Here is a 23,627-nt window from a genome sequence, read left to right as displayed (position 1 = left end):
GTGTACAATAAAAGCTGGTCTACACTAGCCTTTGAGAACATCTATTTAACATGAGAGCAGGAGCATATTTTAAAGCAACACGTTTTATTATGGACAACCCCATGTGACCTCAAACTGTACACATTTAGAACAAGTAAAAAAAACAAATAATAAAAATAATAATAAATAAAGTAAGAAAGCAAAATAAACATATTGTAAGAAGCCATAAACAACTTGTTTTTCCAAATAGTCATCAGAAAAAAAAAGGAAAAAAAAATATGCAGAAACATACAATGGTGACAAAACAATGCACATTTCCTTTTTCTTTTCACAGGCTGTGACAAGCGAGGTCGCCATGTCTTTTGATAAGGACAATACTTACTGAGAGAACATCTCATGATGGAGCTTACACAGCAGAACTCACCGAATGCAGAGCTTAAACGAAAACACCAGTCCTTCTGAGAGGTCTGATGTTTTTCTAATATTATATGTCAGACCAATCTGTTAAATCCTGCAAAAGCCACCCGATTGGTCAATGAATAATTGACTTAACCTTCATCCAACCCAAGGAATCACTCACACATATTCGCTCATTAACAATGTAATCATTGTAATTTAAGGATTCATGCTACTTGCTGTTTTGTGGGTTTGCTCTCCTGAAGGTGCTGTATGGATCAATAGTTGAATCCTTAGCTTATAGATTGCTCCGGGCAAATCTTAGCAGCAAAGAGCTATCGTGTGGGAGCATGTTCATGCAAGCCAACTTACAAACCGGTGCGTCCAATCAGAGTTATCAGTCGTAGCTTCAAAACTCAAGCTGAGAAGTACCAAGTGCCGGTGCCATGAATGAAAATAGTGATGTAACGCACAGGCAAGTATGAGGGAAAAGAAAATGAGCGACTCGTGGGGTTGCATCGAGGTCACAGATGACTGATTCAGTGCTTGACTGATTGTTTATATCCAAAGCGAGCATCATATTATAGCAGAACTATCCGAACCAAAGCAGACAACAGACTGTTCTCCGGAAAATCACATCAGGTACACTCAGTACAATGTTTTTCTTTTTTTTTTCTCTCTCTCTCTCTCTCTCTTTCTCAATTTTCCCCATAGACATTGTACTCTTGAATATCTGCTTTAATTTTTGTGTACTGGCGTGACATCACAGATGGGGAGCAACAACAAACCCTTCTCGCTTGTCAGTCGGACGATATGAGTTTTGGGCACAGGAAGAACACATTTCAACAGTGAAATTCACTTGCATTTCCTTTTAAGAGTGCTTTTATAGAGGGAATGTTTTACAATCCCACCATCAACTCTGTTTGGAAAAGAAAAAAAAAAAAAAAAAAAACTCCATGGCTGCGCATGTTAAAACACTATATGCCATCAAAGCCCCTTTGGGCTACAAAGGGCTCTTTTAGTAAATGGATGGCAACAGCTGCAAACTCTGGCCAGTTCTTAATGTGCACGGTGCAGATGCCTGCAGCCTGAGACAGATCTGTCTGAGTCTAGACTGGCCTTTTCTCATCATATCACTGCTATTGCTTACTGAGCCCATTATCCTCCGTGCGCAATCAACAATATCATCAACATCTGTTTGACAGTTTTGTTCTGCGGTTAAAGAGAAAAAAAAAATCTATAAAAGGTACAATGAAAACCATCAGAGACCCTTGTATTGCATGTATCATTTATCTTGTGTTAGCCTCTCATCACATGCAAGCTTTAGCATGATTATAATTATGCTATACCAGCACCAATTCAACTTCAGAGCTGTAAAGGGGATCAGCTACCTTCCACACTTGTTAGATACAGTACGTTTGGAATAAGAGCCATGCCCTATACATATTTGATTGTCCATCATTTAATTTTAACACAAAGTTCATGGCCATGGTACCGGTGCTGTAGATTGCTAAGATTGCTATGCTCATGCTGTACAGGAGCACCTTAACTAGAGGAATCAGTGGAATCATGAATGCAGCAGGAGAAAATCATCCAGCATTAGCACTGCAGTGCCCACTGATGCCTACAAATTCAGTAAATTAGACCAGAATATTGAATATTTTTGATGCAAACCTCAGGTCTCTGAAACAACCTTGTGCGCCCTCTGGCAGCTGCAAAGTTAACCAGAAATAATCATTTTCCAAACAACTCACTGTGGAAGTGGAGAGACAGTGTGGCTTAACTGCGCTGCTGCAGAATTGGCTGTACATCTGCACGAGCCTCATCTGAAAATGTGGACTAGAATGTCCTAACAATATCTGTCTTTAACAAAGCGAGGGAAAAGTACCTAGTTAATTGCTCAACGCTTTAATGTCTTACACTTAAGGCTGAGAGAATGCGATAAGACCCCAAACTAACAAACAAATCCAAATAATGGCTATGGAAAATAACAACTGACACCAATTATCTGACAGGACTAAGTAAGGCGATTTCATTTATAAGCGCAGTGTATGAAGATAAAAAGCGGTATGGGTTACATTACCAATGGAGGCATTTGGGGTGAAACCTGCAATTACCAAATCAATACACCGTGAGAAGAAATGTGCTGCAGACAGGAAATATCAATCAGAGTCACACATCTAACCAATCAGTGAGTTGGGACAGAACATTGTTGACTATTGAACTCATTTAATGTTTAAAACAAATACAAGTTACTTCACTGGGTCATCACAATTTGAACAAGATTTTTTTCTCATATTTGTAACACCCTCAGAAATGTACATTCACATGGCTGCATACAGACAAGTTCTCTCTCTTTTGTTTTTCTTTCAGTAATATGAAGTCACCAGATTGTATGCATCACCCCTTCGCATGACAGTGAAGCCGCTATTGGCATATCAAAAACGCACTGGAGTGGCATCTTAGGTGGGACTTTGGAAATAAGCTATGCACCAACTTCACCTACTAAATCCATCATTACTGAATCTCTATTTTTTGCAGTCAAAATAGTTATATTTTACATGAAGAGGGTCCCTATGCAGTTGTCCCTAAATAAATCCCAACTATAATCTCAACCTTATGTACATTATTTACAGTGGAATGTTGAACATACTGAATACAAAAAGTAGATTAGGATGGAATGAAGTTACAGTCAGTATTACAAAATAGAAACTCATAACACCCTGACAACATGAAGACAATGTTTACATCTACCAGTATACAGAATGTAGACTAAAAACTGAAATGCCAAGTCTTTTCATTTTCCAAGATGCTTGAGAAGCAAGTATGGCAGTGGTTTCATAATGGGGGGAGGGTACAGAAAAAACAAACAAACAAACAAACCAACCAACAAACAAAACAAGAATTACTTTCTCTCAAATGAAATTGGTAACTTCAATTTGTGCTTGATAAAGGAGCAGGTTTGATCTTTGTTCTGGGCCTGGTCCAAAGTTGCATTAGAGATTGGATTAGAGATTCAATTGTGCTTACGGAAGTCAGCAATGTGTGACTAATTTCTGATAGTTCGATCTCTTTAGGGTTTAAACTATCCAGCCTTGACTGGGGAAAGTGCTGTATCACCATTTATCTATCTTTTAAATGGTAATGAGTGCAGCCTCGAAGAGATCGACGGATTTTAGAGATAGGACCGAAGCGTTGTTAGTATCATGCTTGGACTCGGATGAGGAAACATGCCCAGTGTGTTATTACATCTAATCTATATTAATCCCAATCTACTGCAATTAGAGAATTATCATCCATCGGATTTGAAGAGATTAGTAGTCCATGCCATGTTTCGGTATTTTGATATTCGGTGACATAAATGACTCAGATGGCGGAGCAGCAGCTTGTTTAGACTACCTCACGTCTCCTGACTTTGATAGGCACTGAATGCAAGAAGAAAAGATAAAAATGTGTTTTTTTTCAAAGGTCTGTCTCTGCTAGGGTTGTGATGTAAACCGCATGGGGTTTAAAGGTAACAGCAAATCAGTTCTATTAAGCAGACAAACAACAAACAAAATAATACCAATTTGCTTTTGCACTTTGAAGGCAGCAACCCAGTTTCTGTCAATTAGTTCTCCCACCTCAGAAACGGCTTTCGCTGATGCAAGCCTCCCGGTACCATTATCGTAACTATTATTGTATACACAGAAACAGAAACGTCAATAAGGCTGTAGAAATGATTTTAAAAAAAATAATAATAATAAACTGAAATAAAAAAGACTTTCAAGGACATGATATTTCCCACTTTCTAGTAGCTGTATGTTGAAAATACAATATATTTTGAGGCTCCTGATCAACATGCTCATCTGGAAACATACAGTAGACAAGCATGAACTGTAAAAACATTCACCTCTCTAGTTTGCAGGGATATCTGCTCTCACAGAGATGTTTTGCTGCATTTTTTTTCTATTTTTTAGTTGTTTTTTTTTTTTACTTATTTATTGTTAACTGCAATATTTTTGTAGGGTGCTGCCTGCCTTTAAGCTCACACGCTCCATACCCACCCTCGATACAAACACTGACAAAGTGTTGTCTTTTGAGCTGCAAATGAGGACAAATGCACTGGATTGATACAGAAAAAATAGCAACGTACTCACTTCCACTCCCACAAAAAATCATGCATAAAATAAGGCTTAATACAGTATTTATATTGTTCAGAGCCAGCCAGATATTTCATTTTTCTCCACAGATTATACCTATGCTTCCGTTCTATCCCACATTTGAGATATTTTTTTCATGTTTGTTTGTTTTAAGCAATACATTTTGCTGATTGTATAATGGACCTCAATGCTGGGGAAAGAAACAAGTCATTTGCTATGGTCCACATTCACTGACACTTGTTATGGCGATTTAACAAGCCGGATATGTAATGCCTTAAGACACAGTATCCCCATTGGCACATACATCAGCCAATAACTGGGGCAAGGACAACCATTTTTTTTTTTTAATCATTATTTTTTTTTTTTAGAATCTGCCAAGAGCTATTGAAATTTATTCTAGGAAAAAGAAAATATAATAAAAAAGATGAGGGAAAGCAGCAGGTGACTTATTATATTCCAGGATGGCCACCATAATTTTTTCAATTCCCTTTCCATGACAACGTGTTTGCCCCGTAGGCGTAAATAAAAGCATCAGTTGACATTTTCCTTCTATCCATGTCCTTTTTGTCCATAGAAGACTCCTCATACAATATGCTGTGGGTGTAAGCGGGCGGCTTAAGCCAATTCTTTAGTACACAGTCACACCGTTATAAAGGGAAGCAGAGTCACTTTTGGGGAAATTCCCAAGACACTTTCTCTGATATCCATTTGCTTAAAAAAAGGGTTAGATCAAAACATAATAATTATAACAATTCCAACACAAAAATAGACATTTCATTACAGTGGTAAGATTTAGAGCTCAATTACACAGGTGAACCCTTTCAAGTCAAGTGACAAGAAGTGACATTTCAGGGCACTATTGAAGATTTCTGTGGACACTGACTCAGCAAATCTCTCTCTCTCTCTCTCTCTCTCTCTTTTTTTTTTTTTTTCAGCGAACACATTGGATGTGAGTGTGGAAAACACTCAAAAGAATAAGGGTTTGGAAACAACTGCAGCCCTTCGCTCCCCAGCTATGCCGGTCATCAATCCAAATCAAAGTCAGAATCATCCTTTAATGGGGGGGAGATAATAATAATAATAATAATAATAATAATAATAAAAAAAACAAAATTTTAAAAAATGAGAACAGCACTGACACCCTGTAACATCTATCTGTTATGCCATGCCCGTATGGCTTTGTAGAGTGACAGATCCCAGCTCTCTCAGCGAAGAAAACATGTAGATGCCGGGGTCAAGAATAATAAGCATGTCTTTGGAAAACAGCGATAACACATCTGCCTGTAATGTTGGAAATGTACAAAATTTGAGTAAGCTCACCCATGCTAACCCCAGTGAGGAAAAAGAAAAAAAAAAATGATGCTAGGCGATATATGGCATGAATCTTATTTTTTTTTCTTTTTTTTTTTTTTCTTTCTCTGAAACATTTGACCACAAAATTACAAACACTTACATAACTCCACCTGTAATTATGTCAGACATTTCACTCTCGATTTTCGGGTCACTTAGAAATCATACAAAAAGACATTATAAAAAAATAACAAATAAAGGCAAATGGTAATGAAAATCGAAAACAAAACCAAAACAAATAATAATAATAAAAAAAAAAAACAACGATTCGTACATCCAGTGTAGGACTTTCACAAATGTGCTCAGCAAAACCTCCTCCTGCAGTCTCTTTTTATACATTTAATACATTTATAACATGAAAAAAATACACAAAAATAATAATACACACCAGTACTAATCAACCAACCACCTCCCTGGCCTTTTCAGAATGGCAATCGGCATGAGTCCAATCACATACCTTATATTAGTTTGTATTCTTTGCCATTCACCCACTGGAATTTCAGTATATCAATGCTGTGATGATGAGACGTTGATGTTGCTAGCACTTTAAACTGACGCTTGCTTTTATAATTCAGATTAGTTGAATGAGGTCTGATGGGGGGGAGGGGGGGTGCTAGGTGGAGCAAGGAGGAATGGGACTGCGGGAGGGGTGCATTGTGACAAATGGAGGGGCGGGGTCGGTAATGGAGGTGAGGGGTGCAGTGGAATGCAGGTGGGGACAGAGGGCTGTTTGGTTTGGTTGTTGCATGCCACTACACGTACCACTCTTTCTTAGAAATGACAGAGCCGTCGGTTTGGGAGATCATATCGTCGGCGATCTCAGGTTCAGGGTCATACTGGAAAGCGAGAGTCCGCTCATCGTAATCTCGGCTCTCGCCTTCGTCCACCGTGAAATAGGGCCTCTTCAGGTCCTCTGCCTCCGCGTCAAAATCGCGCTCGCTCGCCTCGAATCCCCCGGGGCCGCTGATCTGGGCGGGCTTCTTCTCGTCGTCTGAGTCGTCCGGGTACTGCAGATTCTTGGGGATGGGAGGGTGGGCGGGCAGGCCGCCGGCCTTGCTGTACCCGTTTCCGAACACGTGTTTCTTGGTGCTGTAGTCTCCCTTGAAGGTGCGCTGGCGGCGGCGCAGGAATACGAAGAGCAGTATGGCCGCCACACCCAACAGGACGACTCCCCCCACTGCGCCCCCGATGGCGGCACCTGTATTGTGCTGCTCCTGCGGGATCCCACGGCCCCCAGATGGCGGGTTGTTAGGGAATTCTGGGTAGGAAAAGACAGATGGAAGGGAGTGTGTCAGTGCTCTGGTGGGAGGAGGTGCTTTGTGCAGGTGCTTTTTTTTTTTTTTGGAAAGATGAGGTAAGGGAGACAGGGAAGGAAAAGCAAAGGGGAAAGGAAGGACCCCGCCCCCCCCCCGGCCCCACGACGAACCCCCCCACCCGAAAGCAGCACCTACCAACACTGTGGCAAGGCAAGGCTCAGTCACTGACAACCGCATGCACTTTGAAAGAAGGAAAGAATGAAGTAAACAAAGCCAGTCCACCACACACCACCATCAAAGAGGAAAATAACACGACTCGCTTAAGAGAGTGAAGCTTTGTCAGCATGCATTCTGGTTTCATCCCTTTTTGGAAGCCAGAGGAGGCAAAAAAACAATATAACAATATAATGAACAAAGTGTGGAAGGATTATTTAATGTGGCTTCTCACTGTTAATGCTACAGCTCTCACACAACTTAGAGTAAACACAGAAATATACAGTATACATACAGGATAGTACATCACAGCATACCATGAGATTTAACTATGTTCGTCATCAGTGTGGTGGAAATGAAATGAAATAGCTTTGCCAGAGATGATAATCAGCAGCCAAGCAGACAGAGTATGCCATGAGACATCAATAGTGTTGAGAAATATGAAAGCTTTCAGTACAAGCAGCAGAGCAAGCTGCAAAAAAGGCATATGCTTTGAAGGGGAAATATATATATTATTGAGTAAAGACAGTATAGAGAGAAAATTACCAAATGAGATAAAGATGCGCTGTAATCTAGAACAGACTGACAATGACTAATGGCCTTCTGCTAGAGACAAACAATAACTAGGATGCCAGCTCCACAAGCTTAGAGTCTGAGGGCTGGGATTTTGCCTTGCAAATTCTCCTACGTAATACAAAAAAAGATATGTTGTTCCGTTTTACAGTCACAAGTGCCACAGCCATACCATATCTAAAGCAAGACTGAGCCATCACATTCATCCCACCATGTTGCTGAGCGCCGAGCCTCCTCACAAAAGGATAAACAATGCTTATGACTAAAGCACAATCGGTGCATACAGTAAAACTCGGCGCTAAAAACCATGTCCCTTTCACACACATCTTCACTTAAAGCTAAAGTGTGCAAAGCTCTTTCGAACGCGGAGACAGCGAGACTTTTATCTGAAACGTGATCAAAGCCTCTCGGCGCGGAGCTAGTGCTTGTCTAAACCTGCAGAGCAGAGGCATGTTTAGCTTCAATGGCAAATGCAGAATCCTCAACAGAAAAAAAAACAACAAAGAATCAGAGTATCTACTAAATGAATGGTGTGTGTGAGAGGACTGAAAAAATCCTGTTCACCTGGGGTAAACAGGCAGTGTGCTCCTATGTGGAGGGCATTAAACAACAGACTCCTGTGTGCAGCACGCAGTCAGACAACCTACAGACACACACCAATGCTACTGATACCATGTCTCTTTAGCTTTTTGCCATCTTTTCATTATTTATCACAATCTGCTAAAACTAAACTGCTGCCAAACATTTTTCATCAGCAGAAGTCTTCCCACAGAAGAAAAATTGATCAATTCATTTGCACATATCAGCTTTTCAAAGCATGACAAAAATACATTCAAAATGCAAATAATTTGTTCTTTGATGTTGATCTTTGATCTTGAAAATTCACAAATTCACAAAAAAATGTAACATTTTGTCAGATGGTACACACAAATTCATAGATAGGGGTCAGGGTCAGAGGCATTAAATAATCTAGGCATAAATAAAGAGATACCAATAATGCTGAACTGAAACCAACTACATATATTTAATATAGCTGGTCATGAGTTGGCTAATGCTGAGAAGAGAACTGAAAGCTCTCTCTTCAAATTGATAAAATAGCTTGCAAAGCGCCGCCTTAACTTCCATGAAATGTTTAATATCTCCAAAAGTTCCTTGGAGATATTCAACCCTCTGTGCATGTGCTCAATTCAGTAAATTCAGAACAACTTTGAGGCTTGACGAACAGCAAATATGACAACCTATCAGCCATCATCATCATCACAAACAAAAAGAGACAAATTTCCTGCATAAGCAGCAAATGATTTTCAAATTATTGGACTTAATTGTTGAATCAAAGCCATTACGCTCCATTAGAACTGCTCTTTAGTGGAGATGATAAATCTGTGAGCACAGCTAGAGAAGGATGTGAATTGTTCCTCTGCCCAGAGGGGGGGCAATGAAGCTACTGAAGCCTCCTTCTCTCCTTTAATTACAATGGCGCTCTATCAATCTGAAGGAGAGACCTCCCAAACACAGTCACTTGCCTCAGCTGCTCTCCCACTGCATCCCTTCCTCCCAGGACTGACGGTAAAGCTCTCCAATTTCTAAGGCAGTGCTGGGCACAGTCTCAAATATCAGCTCAGGTTTTAATCTGACCACCTAATGGGATTATTCAGACACAGGCCTTCATTACACACACGAATGAGAGAGCAGAGCCAGGTCACCCCTGCCTGAGAACACGTCCTCCCACCAAGTCCAAAGAGGGGTGAAAATCCAGAGGATTGGAGGAGAAGAGAGAAAGGGAAAACGGTCTTGTGTAATCCTCTCCTCTACCCTTCGCTGCCTTCCTCGGCTTGGATCTGTCGGGGCTCTCATCACTCCCTTCATTCAATCTTAATTGGGCAGTTTTTTTCCAACTATTTCAAAGGTTTGCCAAGTTGGTATATTTACCACTTAGTGAGATGAAAAAAAAGAAGAAAAAAAAAAAAAAAACAAGGGGGGACCTTTAAAACTACTGAAAAGCAGTAGTAAAAGATGATGCAGGCAGCCTTCAAAGGTGCCCTCCATCACATCCTTTTTTTTTTTTTTTTTTTTTATAAAGGATCAGGTGACACTTCCTTTTGAAACGTGCATTTGAAGAATGTGTGTCAGTGCTAATAAATTCAGAATGAGGCCGGACGGGAGTTTTCTAACTTTTTCATCTTCTGGACCACCGAGATCACCCCTGTTTGGGGTCATTTTGACCTGTGGACCCTTAAATGACAAGATGTGCTGGTTTGTGTTAACCCTTTATAGGGCAAGTGACTATTTTTGGTAATTTCAGAAATTTTACATATCAGGCCCATCCCCTGTCTCAGTTAGTTCAATAATCATTTGGTCTTCACCCAGCCAATCAGCAAAGATCGCTCTACATCCCAGGTCACATGATTGTGGCATTTGACCAATCTCATTGGCTTTGATTTTCTATTACAAAATGAAAATTTTAGAAAAATTTTATAGAAGTAATGAAGTCCTGTCATGTTCTCTAATAACAGTCTAGGGTTGTTTTTTTTTTTTTTAATTTCAAAGTATTTTAATGAGTGCCCTATAAAGGTATTAAACTGTTTAGTCATACTTAAACACTGACAAATAGATTCAAAGTGGGAAGAACTTACTGTTTGAATAACCATTCATTCCTTTTTGTATCATAATTATTTTGTAGTGAATTAAATTATAGCAGAATTAAACTATTCCTCATTTTGCTGCGGATCCCCTTAAAGCTTTTCACCCCCGCTGGTCCCAGTGTTCATAATTACAAATGTGGAACTTATTCTAAATTCTAGAGGAGATCCCAAGTTTTCCAAAGATGTCAAACACGTCCTCCTGAATTACAGGGACACGAGGATAAAATGATGCACGAGACATCTAAATATTTTCTACTGGATGCAATAGTGCCGCCAGAAAACAATAACATCTGGGTTTTTTGAATAGTTCACTCCCGCAATGTGGCTTCACGTTGCAGCCAGCGTGTACAGAATACGCTTTGTGGCATTGTTGTGGGTTGTTGAAGATACTTAGGGGGGAAATTTCAGGTGAAAACAAGGTCAAGGGGTTAAATACCAGCCCATGTATGAAAGCGGTAATCAACACAGGGGCATATCTGTGGCTTTTTGTAAAGCGTTAGGCCCTCTGTTTATGCAACGTGAAAAAAAAACAGAAATGGAAGGCTTGAACGTTGCCGTGCCTGAAACAAGAAGTGGCAGTAAATGCTCAAGTTCTCTAAAGCAGCTATTATGATGCTTTACTAGCAGGGGGAAAGGAGGAGAGGCGGGTGTTGGAGCGTGAAGATACCCACTCTGTGTAATGGAGTACTTCTTTTGTCAGAGGTAAAAGCAGGAAAGGAAACTCAAACCAGCAGCCAAAGTTCCAGTATTATGCTCATCAGATCACTTGACTGCAGCACGGGAGCGCACTTCCCTCTTCTTCCTAACTCAAAGAGGTGTGTCAGCGAAGACCAGCCTGCCTGTTCTCACAGTATGCGTCGACGCCGTATTTATCACTCCGCAAGGTCACATCCTCACGCCATCGCCGGCTACGAGTCTCCGCCGCGCGATTCCCCCCGGCCCCCGGTGGAGCACGCCGAGATAACGAAATGCCAAAAGATTTCGCAAATTCTCCAGCGAGTGCACAACCCCTGGCGGCTTTGTCTTTCCGGTGGCAAATCCATACACCCTGTGAATGTGAGTATGTGAAATTAAAGTGGCCACGGTACACACTAATCACATTAGAGAAACACTAATAATAAAACACATTTGGAATGGTCGGGGTATGCAGGGGTGTTTGACAGCACGGAGGAGGGAGGAGGCGTTCCACCAGCACGCCGTTGCTACCGGCAACACCTGCCAAGAGATAGATAAAAAAGACCTCAAAGCACCACAACAACAGCCCTGATACTGTTCCAGGCAACAAAAGGCAGTGTCTATAACAGGCCTCTGGAAATATGCAGATAGTGGGGTAACCTTGAGTACCAACGGCTAAAATGTACAATTGAGATTAATAGGTGCCAAGATGCACTATGAAAGGCTATAATTCAATTCAGAGCCATGATAGATTTCTACAGGTAATGAATAACATGATACTGCTGTTACTTAAACACTGCAGCCGTGGCATTTTTGCATTGCATTAATCATTCTATTTTGAACATTCGCATCGGACTTGATCGAGTACATGATTTACTACCTCGAAGCGTTCGTGTGACAAAATCTGTTTTCCTCACAACTCAATAAGTACTCGCCGCCTGAGTCATTTGTGTGAAACAGAAGCGAGCGTTTCAGATGCACAAACGGTGAAGAAAAGCAGCGCAAAAGGACATTTCGCCACTTCAATCAAACGACAGGTCCGTGCCAGGTTTGCGGCTTTGGAGAGCACCGCAGGAATTTAGCGAAGGATTTTTGTATTTTGGAGTAAACTGCTGTACGGGGCGCAACATCCGCCGTCAACACTGGGTGTCAGAAAATGTTCAAAGAAGCAGAGGCTTTCAAGTCGCGGGTGGGGGGAGCGACTGTTTCACAACTCCAAAAACCTGTAGGGACGGCTCCTGGGTGTGCTGCGGTCCTGTCTGCACATGCAAAAACGAGACAGGTACAGACATTCCTGAGTCGTATCACAATTACTCGGACACGGTGTTGCGACAGAGACAGAGAAAAAAAAAAAAAAAAACGGGAGAGGATTGCGCAAGGAGGTGCAGGGAGTGGTCTCTCTCTATGAGTACATGCAGAACAAGTAGATAGATAGATAGATAGATAGAAAGATAGATACTTTATTCATCCCGCAGGAAATTCGCAGTTAAAAAAGATTAAAAAAATAAAATAAAATAAAATAAAATAAAATAAAGAATAAGATCTAAGTACAACAGAATAAGATCTGAGTACCCAACCCAGTGTGCAAAAAGCAATGTGCAACAAAAAAAAAAACAAAAAAAACCCCAGAAAAAACTGTGTGCATAGGTGTATAAAATGTGCATAGAGGTAGGTCAATGTGCAAATTTAGAGGAAATATACAGTATCCACATGATAAATAGCAGTAAGCAATATAAACACTATAAACAAGGATTATAAAAAAAAAATAGAAATATGAACAATTTAAACAGAAGTATTAACAATTTAAACAGCAAGTAGCAAAGAACAGAAGATGAAAATAAAAAAAAAAAAAAAAAAATTGAGGGCAACTCTTTGAGCGGTTGAGGAGTGGCAAGGGCAAATTAAAAAAAAAAAAAAAAAAGAGAAGATGGAGTGATTGTCTTTGAGAGGCCAGCGAGTGACACCAGCGAATAAAGAGTGGCATAAAGCCCGAGCAGGGATGGGGACAAGTGGGGAAGACACATTAATTCAGTGATTCGAACGATCCTCATTACTCCCCTGTCTGAATTTGCCAGTGGTTGTGAAGTCATGGAAATGTAATGCTGCCACAAAGAATAAAAGCTCATCACTGACAGGAATTTAGCAACGCCGCCTGGGGAGTCCGCGATGAGGCAAAGCTCCTATTCACCCTATCGCATGCACCTTCCTATATCAACCATTTCATTGTAAACATTTTTTTTTTGCAATCACCGATTTTACAGAGGCATAAGCTTCCCTCCTATGTAGGTAAATGTCACTCACGCCATTAAAACCTTTAGACGAGTAATTCAAATTCAATTCCCTGTAAAAGCCGAAGGATAAGAGGCACGGGATGTGCAGGGGGAGATAACGCCGTGGAACACTGGCATCAAAACGCCGGGTGACATCATCGCTGGCGTGTCGTGAACATGCTGGTTTTGCAGGACCGTCCTGTCAGTTTTCACAAACCGACATTTCGCCCGCCGCGACTTTTATCGTCCTCTATCGGCAGCCGAGGGATTGCAGCCACACTGACGAGTCTCTGGCAGCTCACAGGCTTGTCACTGACATAAATAATAAAGTCAAATTTTCACCAGAGACGAGTGCGCCCGCTAATTAGAGCAGAGATCCAACAGAAATGTCTAATGAAGAGGTGTCATGATGCAAAATACTGTAATACTACTACTACTGCTTTGTCATTTTTTTTTTTTTTTTTTTTTGGCTTGAGAGCAGAGGATCTTGAACCGGTCGCTCCCTCGTGAGCAGCTGAAAATGTGACTAAATAGAGGGGGATTTTTTTTTATTATTTTTTTTTTAATCCAGTATGAGCCAGAAAGTGAGTTTTGAAGGCTTAAAACCTCAGCACCTACCAAAGTAATCACTGAGTCACCGGTATTGATCAACAACCCTATGAAAACTCCGCAGATAAGATATATTATTCACATTTTGTGCTATGAGCCAGTGAAAAAAAAAAAAGCTGACTTAATGCATCATAAAAGAATGAGAAGCACGCCAGCATCTAAGCAGCCCTACTACTTTAAAAAAAATCCTGTCTGCTCAAGAGATGCTCTTACGGAAATTAATCAATTGCTGCATTTCCAGGCTGGTCTGCAGGATGAATTATTAGGTGAATTATTAGGTCAGTGGTTATGTAGCGTGTCATGCACAAACAAGCCCTCTTTATCTGCACGTCAGTGTGCAGCGCTGAGCCAGAGAGGGCAGGGCAGCGGTTGTTTACCAGCAAACCATCCCACCCCCAGCCTCGTGTCTGGTTTTTTTATTTATTTTTTGTATTTTCTTGTTATTATTTTGGAACAGTGTGTGTAATGAGTGAATCACCACAGCAGCAGCAGCAGCCGCCGCAGCAGCTCTGGAGCCAGTGGTCAGACCCTGGGACAGAGTCTGACCTACTTCGTCAGGCTGTCAGGGAGGCGTGACAGATCCAACGCCACGAGAGTGGACAGCGAGGATGAGGAGGAGGAGGAGGAGGAGGAGGAGGAGGAGGAGGACAGAGGCGCTGAGCTGAGCTGTGCTGGGCCGAAGGGGCTAAGCCAATCCCCCTGCTCCATCTGTCTGCATCTCCATGCCATCCCCTCTCCTCTGTGTATCCTCCAGAGAGCAGAAAACAGCAAGCAATGCAGAAACAAATGTTAAGATAAATCACTAGGATCTCGGCTGCACCGGTCTCTCACGTGCTATCCCCCCGGTGACATTTCCATTTCACGTCTCCTGCCGGGCTATCTCTTCTAGCCTGCCCCCCCAAATAAAAAGACCCCTGCACTCTAAACAGCCCCTCCTCCATTTTATGCAAAGTGGGCTGCAGCCACAATGTCTTTCCCCTTCAGTACTTTCCCTGGCACAGCACAACAGAGGCTTTATGGGCAGCCTATGGTGTGTGTGAGCGAGGGAAACGCTCATGCTAATGTCTCATTTGGATAATGAGGTAGGAGCTTGGCAGGATCTGAGCAGCGAGCGGCCCCTCCTGTCGTGAGGAAGCAGGGGGCTAGGAATATGCTCCGTGAGCCTGCAGACCCTAATCCGGCCCCGGTTTGTGGAGACCTGCCTGGCTGGTTCAAAGGTGACGAGGAGCAGGGTGGCCATCGGTACACACACACACACACACACACCCCCTCTCCCTTCCTTCCTTGCTTGAGACGCTGAATATGCTCCCCAACAGCCCTGACAGCGTGCGTCTAGTTGAAGCGAGGATGTAATGATATACAAGATATACATGTGTGGCCTCTGGATTTATGAATAATGCACGGGGTGATGTGAGGAGGCGACGGTGCAACGTACTATAGCACACAGATTGAGACGGGCTCTGCCATGACAGGCGAAGACAAACAAATTTCACATTGCTCGGGGAGCCTTTGCAGAACTGACATCATAATGTCTCTTGTCTCTGTCAGGGAAAGAGAGAAAAATGGCCGCGCGGATCGGCTCCGCGGTTAAGTCAGTAATATACGGCACGATACTCGTTTTATTCAGAGACGGTCTCGCAAGCTTTACTACGCCGGGTTCTCATCACGCCATCACGTTGAGAGAAGTGACAGACCCCGCGGTGACACAGAGAGCGGCATGCCTGTTTCGCAGTTGATAAAAACCCAAACACACACCATCACACTCGCTGCTATTTGCAATCGACGAGCGACTCGTGACAGCCTGTGATGCGGGACAATAAGTTTATTTCCTCCTAAAAATACAGAGGAACATTATATTTTGGAGCGTTAATGCCGGCTCCTTCATGCCCCCCGATGTCTCGCCCTGTCTCGGCGCATCATCGCGGCTCTTGGAGGACAGAGGACGTGACAAGCGGTGACAACACCAGAGGTTGACACAGCCTCTTACATAAGTCGTGTAAACAGCCTCCTGCCCTCTCCTCCACCTCTGCCTCCGCATCGCCCCTCGTTTTCTGTTTGCTCCGAGCTCGTTCCCCGGCGCCCGTTTTGCCTCCTCAGCGAACATCCCAAAAATCCGAGCCGGCGAAGCGTTTCTCTCACTCACACGGGTTCATTTATTTGTTTATTTCCATCGGACTATCCATTTTATTCATCTCATCTTTACCAAGTGGTAGGATCTTTTTTTCCCCCCCGGCTTTCTCGACTTCATTTTCTCACATGGGAACAAACTCTTGCTCGAGCGTGAACAGATTTCGGCGCTCGTTGCTTACACGGGGATCCGTCCGCACGCTTTTCTCGCTGAATTGAAGCGAACGCCGCCACTCCATCCCGTTTAACCGGAGTGGTGAGCCCCTATAGCAAACCTGACTGCACCTCTGCTCTCCAAAAGCGGCTTGCTGCCACGGTCCCGGAGAAGGCGAAGGCTCCTCAGCTATTAGGCATCCAAATTTGATTTCATCCCTCACATTTGATCCTCCTAATGTAGCAGGAATTATGCACCGTCTACGACCCGGTCCGGCCCCCGCCCGTCTCACAGAGGTTAGAGCCGTTTTGTGGAACACTGACAGTCGCATATCAGCGTCTAATCGAGTGGAAAAGACTATGCAAGCCAATACTGCAAGAGCATAAACAAATGAGCTCTCCGCTGAATGCACCACTGCAGCGGAAGACATTTTCCCACATGTCACCAAACTGTAGACTGAGAAGGCCTGCTGAGGAAAACCACACATCTCCTTTCTCAGGGGTGATAATAACATAATTGTAAGGCCATCTTGACAAAACAGTCATTCATCATGCCTGCCAGCGTGGGAAAAAAAAAAAAAAAAAAAAAAAAAAATACAAAAATAAAAACTTAAGATGGCAGCAGCGATTCGTTTCAGGCACAAAGGCAGAGGGTGATGGTGGGAGAGCTGATTATCTTAATGAAAGACTAATTCTGCTCTCTTAAGTTGCCGGTGACCTTGGAGGGGTTAACCACATCGCTCAACCCGCTCTTGTGGCTTCCAGCGTTTTTCAGCTGCATCATTTTACAGGAGGCAGAGTTTGACTGGCACTTCTATTATATGGTTAAAAGCTGCGCGGAATGAATTGTCAAAAATAGCTTTCATTGTAAGGCTATTTAATTGTCTCACTCTCTTTTTTTTTTTTTTTTTTTTTTTTTTTTCACATGACCTCCGATGCCCCTTAGCAATTAGCTGATTAATCAGATCTGACTACTTGTCAACTTCCCCTGAGGAGATTTCTGAACTGAATGTGAATGAGAGGTAAAGGACTTGAGGTAAGAACAGGCCCATTAGATGAAACTCCTTGTCTTTCTTGGCACCGATCCCCTCCCCCCCCCCCCCCCATCCCGCTCTCTTTCCCTTCCTTGTCCTACTCTCTTTGTCTCTCTCTCTCTCTCTCTCTTACACACTTACTTTTTCACCTCTTTTTCTGAGAAGGAGGATTGATTAAAACGGGAGAGTGGTTCATTAGATTCTGACAAGCGACACCATATCTCCAGAACACATGTCCTTGGAGAAAGCCGCCTTAGCCCATGCAACTCGCCGTGGTCGATGCCATCTCCACAACAAACGCTACCTCCAACTAATTGAAACAAGGTGCTCTGTGCCCCTATCTGTGGAGGTGACAGTTATGCAGCTCCCGCAAATCCGTCTGTGAAAACTGAGGAGCTTGATTAAAATGCAGCTTCCTTAAGTGCTCCATCAGTGTTGTTTCCTGGTGTGAGAAAATAGCTTTTCTGTGATACAAACAAGTTGTCAGGGACATTTTATCTTCCAGACACAGGAAGCATAGTTGTCTCCGTGGCAGGTTATATTGCAGTGTCAATCCGAAATCGCCAACAAAAAGTACTACTGCCAAAATCATGCATAATGCAGCTTGTAGTGGGGGCATTGGGATAAATCAAGTTCTTGATGGTGACAGAAGTGTGTACAATGGTGGCGTGAAGCCCTTAATAAATTGTGGAAGTTTCATATTTGCCTCTGCTCTCACTGTTTTACTGCAGGCATTATGGGCGCTAAAAACAGACCAGCTCTGTTTCCCTGATTTATTGACTCTGTGGAAATATATAACTCTCCTGAACGCCTCGAAATCCAAACACCGTTAAAAAATGGGCCTTTTAACAAGGCGAATAAATAATTATCTTATGTCTAGCACTAAGCCAGAAATTAGGATTGGGACTGGTCCGATACAATATCTGCATCGGGTGCCAATACTGATGTAATTCACTCATCGGACACTGGACCGACATTACTAACCCACATACTGATCCTGATTCCATAATCTGATATTTTTATGAATTATAAATACGTAACAATGCGATTTTAAGCCCACAGCCAAAACGCTGCAGCTCGTAATTAGTAATTAAACAGTCAGACAAAGATATCCAGTCGTCCCTATTTTTTTTTGTCTCCCTGATGCGGGAATGTACAGAGTTTGCACTTTTTAGACAGAGGATGAAAATTTTCATCTGCTCATCCTGTGTGAAGGGATAAATCAGTCAATCAGGCCGACCTGGGGGTCTGCACGTTGTAACCATAATAGTCCAGTAATTTTAGGCCAAAATTGGGGTCAACCTAGGACAAATTGCAAGAGAAGCAAACTCAACTGATTTTGGATCCTCAGTTTGTCCTGAGTGAGGGGAAAAAAGTCCCAAGAAATCCCATTGGTGGAAAGTTTTGAAAATCACCTATTTAAAAGGTTACTATATATATAGTAACCTTGAATTAAAAGGTTACTATATATATAGTAACCTTTTAATTCACTGTTTAAATATCTGTTCTGGCATTTATTCCTTATATTCCTTATTAGCGCATATCAAATCAGATAATATGTGATATGCATGTGTAAACAGAATAATTCAAAGAACTTATAATTGACTTTTTTCTTGTCTTTGTGTGTGTAATCAACTTGTGAATTTTTATAGTGACATCTGAAAGTAAGATGTTGAACCCCTTTCCCCTGTGTGTTAAAAACAGTGTTTTTTGGTAATATGTGGTCATAAATAGGTGATTTTCAAAACTTTCCACCAATGGGATTCCTTGGGACTTTTGTTCCCTCACTCAGGACAAACTGAGGATACAGAATCAGTTGAGTTCAGTTTGCTTCTCTTGCAATTTGTCCTAGGTTTTTTCATAAAATGACTGGACTATAACAACGACCACATGTTAAAAGCACAACAAAATTTCCCTACTGGCAAATTAAACCTTGTAGCCGGATGAAGGTTGTGGCTAGAAGACCCGTGAAACAGGAGCGTGAGATCACCGGTTTAGTTTTGTTACGGGGGCAGAAGCAGCCGGGGTACATCCTGTGCCGCCTTGTTGATCTCCTTCATATCATGGCACACTGAGACAACACATGAGGCAGCTGGTATCCACTGACTGGTCAACTGGGTGAGCGATTTCCGTGTCACGCTGTGTTAGAAGTTCAGGACGAGTCGACTTTCTTGGAGGAGGCGGGCGGCCAGGCGCGTGCGCGTACGAGCACGGGCGCCGCTTTATTAGGAAGACGAGCCTGCATCCTGCATCGCTTTGCCCCGAATTGCTGCTCCACTTGTCTCTCACTGAAAAGGAAATAAGGCTAGGCGATTTTCGTCAGCCAAGTAAATATCCCTTTAGCCTGAGCTAGTAATAGTTGACCTTACAGATAATACCAACAACAATAACGACAATGATAATAATAGTGATAATATTCAAGAAAAATGAGCTCTGGTATCAGTTTTGGTATCAGTATTGACAGATATCCAAATTCAGGTATCAGAATCGGGTTCAAGCTGGAAAAAGCACATCTCCACCAGTAAGTGCCAGCTCCGGTTGTGCGGCAGCCACCGGCGTGATCACCTTCCTTTTTTTTTCTGCAGAGAACACTTAGCTAGCATTCCCGGGGACCAAACGCTGCTGCTGCAGCCTTGAACCGCAGCCAGCCGCGGGCTCTCTTATCTGCCGTGTCTCAGCCGGGCCTGTCTGAGGCTGTTGGGAAGCACAAAGATGCCGTTTGAAGTTAATGAAGCATCAGCACACTCCTTTACCTCGACCATTGGGTCATTATGCAGAGCCAATATCAAGGGTGTACAAAAGCAAATGAAAGAATTGGCAGGGGGGGGAGCGGTGGACACCCTCAAGTTCACCTTTAACAAAGTCTTTTATTCGTGTCATTGCCACGACAACAAACCGCAAAATATATTGTTTACAGAGTTGTTGTCTGTGTTCTAAATGACAAGGCTTCTTTCACACGGATGCACGAGGCCCAGTGCTGTTCTACGACGGTGCAAGCGATATGCTGACGAGCCCGCAGGAACGGGGACAGGAACGGGGTAGTATTTCACAACATCAGCGAAGACAGGGAGCAGACTTGAGGTCACTTCAGAGTTTCAGGGCGTAAGTACAAGCGCAAGTACATTCTATGATCCCAGTGTAACATATCCATGTACATAGTGCCTGTGTACCTATACCACACACAGAGACGAGGCAGACTGCGCCTGCTTGTACACGCTGCACTCTTTTGTAGGCTTAAAACCCAAACAACACCAATGTTTGACAGTCAACGAGAACACAGACTGTTCAGCATTAGGCAGCAACCCGTGCAGACGTTTTCCAAACGGTCAGATCCAGATCCGCAGATCCAGGAACTGTTGTGTTGTGTGCCGCTTCTACAATTTGACTGCCCGCCATGTTGGAGCCGAGGCGCTGAACTGCGCCTGAGGAGGGAAGGCTGGCTGTTCTCCCCTTAACTTGTCACTGTTACTATGGGAACTGGCAACATGCTTTTAGGGCTTGTACGGGACCCTCTGGGGAAATAGGAGTGCCCTAAACAGAAATCCTAGACTTTTGCCATCTGACAGTGTAGAACGAGACTCGCTGCTAGCATTCATTCTCCCCTCTCTTTAAGATGCATATTACCACTTTGCGTGTAAACAGGATGGTGACTGTTTGTGTCATTTAATATTCTAGCATTTCTGGCACGGTGCATACTGAGTATGATGCCAAATGGCAAGGATTAAATTCTGGCACGTTAAAGGAAAAGTGATGATGAAACAGTCAACAGAGGATATGACAAGCACCTTGTTTTGATGCACCCTTCTATGCCTCTGAATAACATGTACATACTTTGTGCATTTATTTACTGCGCGTGACTGCAGGTTGGAAGCACCTTCCACTGAGAATTATAACTTTTTGAACTTTCCAAATCAATTATATAATTTCTATTATCCTGGTGCTGGAACAATACGCAAACCTATGCATGGTTGTAAATGTGAAATAGCAAAAAAAAAAAAAAAAAAAAAAAAAAAAAAATGCAAGGCTAGACATTTTGTATGCAAGCACAAACTGAAACTGAATGTACTCAAATTATGTACCGACGCGCTGTTCACTTCACACACTCACTCAATAAAATTATACGCACAAATGATGAAGATAAACAGAAAGACTATGGGGACAATGGCAATGTGGCTCATTAATTCAAGCAATCAATGAAAAAGCAGAAATAGAAAATGACTTTAGAGCCTTTGTTTTGCCTTTCCAAGGGGATACAGTACTTTATGCCAAACAATGCAACGTCTTTGGAACACAATTACTCAATACAAGCTGGAGCACAGTGATTTCCTGACAGTAGATTACTTCCTCACTTTCCTGTTTGATAAGTAAGGGCTGTTCACGCTCCTTTGAGATACCAATTATCACACTACCAACGCGCCTATTTTGGAAAGGCAACTTCTCACAGTGCAGGTAATAATATCACAATATCACATCTTACAAAGTAACTTCGTCCTTGGCTTATTCTTACTGATAGAGCAAGACCACACACTGAAAGAGAGGGGGAGAAAAACAAAACAGCCCAAAAAAAAAAAAAAAAAAGTATGCAATGCATGATACTGTAAGGCACAGCTGTTCACTTCACACCAAGCACGGCCTTGTCAGACGCAACATGACTCAACATGCAAAGCGATGCAAGTTAGAACACCCCCGCTTCCCACAAACCAAGCAGACAGAGTTAAAGGGAAAGCCTATCCAGTCCAAACCAGAGCAAAACTGTGACAGTCTCCCAATTCCACACACAGCTGGTACCAATAGATGAGGATCTCCACTTTTTAGTATGGCAAAGTGAAATCTGGGATATACTGCAGCTCAGGCTTTGATTGTGAAATGCTTTCCCCCCCCCTATGTATAAGAGCCCAGAGGAACCACAGTGCGTGTGTGCCAACAATTATCTGGAAGGCAAGGGAACTGAATCAGTTTTGTTCGGCATTTTGTTTTCCCCAGAAGACAGAAGCAGAGACAAGAAAGAGAGCAGCGCTCCACTGCAAAAAAGACGGGCTGCTCTGAGAAATGTGAGTGTGATGTGAGCAAACTATGATCAATACAGTACCCTCACCTCCACCACCCATTTTCCTTGATGTTATTTTTGGTGCCGATAATAGACCTGCTTTATATTGCTCCCACACATGTGCCTGGATGTGGAGCTGGGAGGTGGTGGTGGTGGTGTGTGTGGGGGGGGGTGCCGCTGCCTCTGTGCTCTCACAGTGAGTGGAGCTCAGCGAGACAAACGCACAGGCTTTTTCCACTCACCTGCCACACACTGCAGCAGGGAGCCGCACAGCGAGGGCAGGTGGGCGCCACATCCACAACACGCAGGCAAACCTCCATAATCACCCGGACTGCAGGTCTGCGGGCGTGTTGCGTGTGTTTCTGTTTACTCAAGGCGGAGGTGAGGGGTGCGCGGCTGTCTGCAGTGGAGGGGAGGGAGGGGCTGCTTTGTCCCTGCCACATTTCCAGAAAGCCGCTGTATTGATGCATGCCATGCCGGAGTTACTGAAAAAAAAAACACATTCCAGAGGCCCAGAACGAGGAGACCGCGATCGCCTACCTGTGATGTTGACTTCCACGATGCCGGTGCGCGTCCCGATGCCGTTGGTGGCGTCGCAGACGTACGTGCCGGCGAGGTCGTAGGTCACGGGGCCCTTGAAGAACAGGGAGTTGTTCTTGATCTCCACGTTGCTGGGCAGGGAGCCGTTCAAACTGCGGGGGGGGGGAGAGAGGCAATAATACAGACGCCGTAAAGGAGGTGGAATTACACAGGACCACAGTAAAAAAATATGAAAAAAAAAAAAAACTCCCAAGAGCAGCAAGGCAATTCAAAGACTGTGAAAAATACAGTCCCCAGTGCAAAACAGACCTGGATATGTGTGCGGGGGTGAGGTAAATACCTATCATATTTGACAGTGCTGTATTTCATCCATCATCCATCAAGTCCAAACAGAATTATGCGGACAGGGAACCCCAGCAGGTCCAAACAGGTAAGACATAGCTGATGCCTGAGGACACTCTTTTGGGTATATAGAATACAAAACAGATGAAGGGGGGGGGGGAAACGAAGCCTCCTCCTTCAACCACAGCAGCACAGCTCACATGGCTGAAGTCAAAACTCAGGGGAGCTGTCAAGTGAGGCAGCTGATCAAGCGATAAATGTGGAATCCGCCAAATGCGG

General features: G+C 43.1%; 1 protein-coding gene across 6 annotated transcripts in view; it reads right to left on the bottom strand.

The window, feature by feature from the left end:
- Positions 1–23,627, bottom strand: part of nectin1b (nectin cell adhesion molecule 1b) — a 165,810-nt gene that overhangs the window by 73,678 nt on the left and 68,505 nt on the right. For 5 of the 6 annotated variants that reach the window (XM_030066809.1, XM_030066813.1, XM_030066810.1 and 2 more), the window contains exon 5: positions 23,007–23,158. In XM_030066809.1, the coding sequence (XP_029922669.1) occupies positions 23,007–23,158 (152 nt within the window). Of the gene's footprint in view, positions 1–1,302; positions 7,126–23,006; positions 23,159–23,627 lie in introns of those variants that run through there. The other variant, XM_030066814.1, reaches the window with a different exon arrangement.

The sequence above is a fragment of the Myripristis murdjan genome, chromosome 13 (genome assembly GCF_902150065.1).
Source record: "Myripristis murdjan chromosome 13, fMyrMur1.1, whole genome shotgun sequence".
Taxonomy (NCBI): domain Eukaryota; kingdom Metazoa; phylum Chordata; class Actinopteri; order Holocentriformes; family Holocentridae; genus Myripristis; species Myripristis murdjan.
This window is presented reverse-complemented; position numbering and strand designations above follow the sequence as displayed.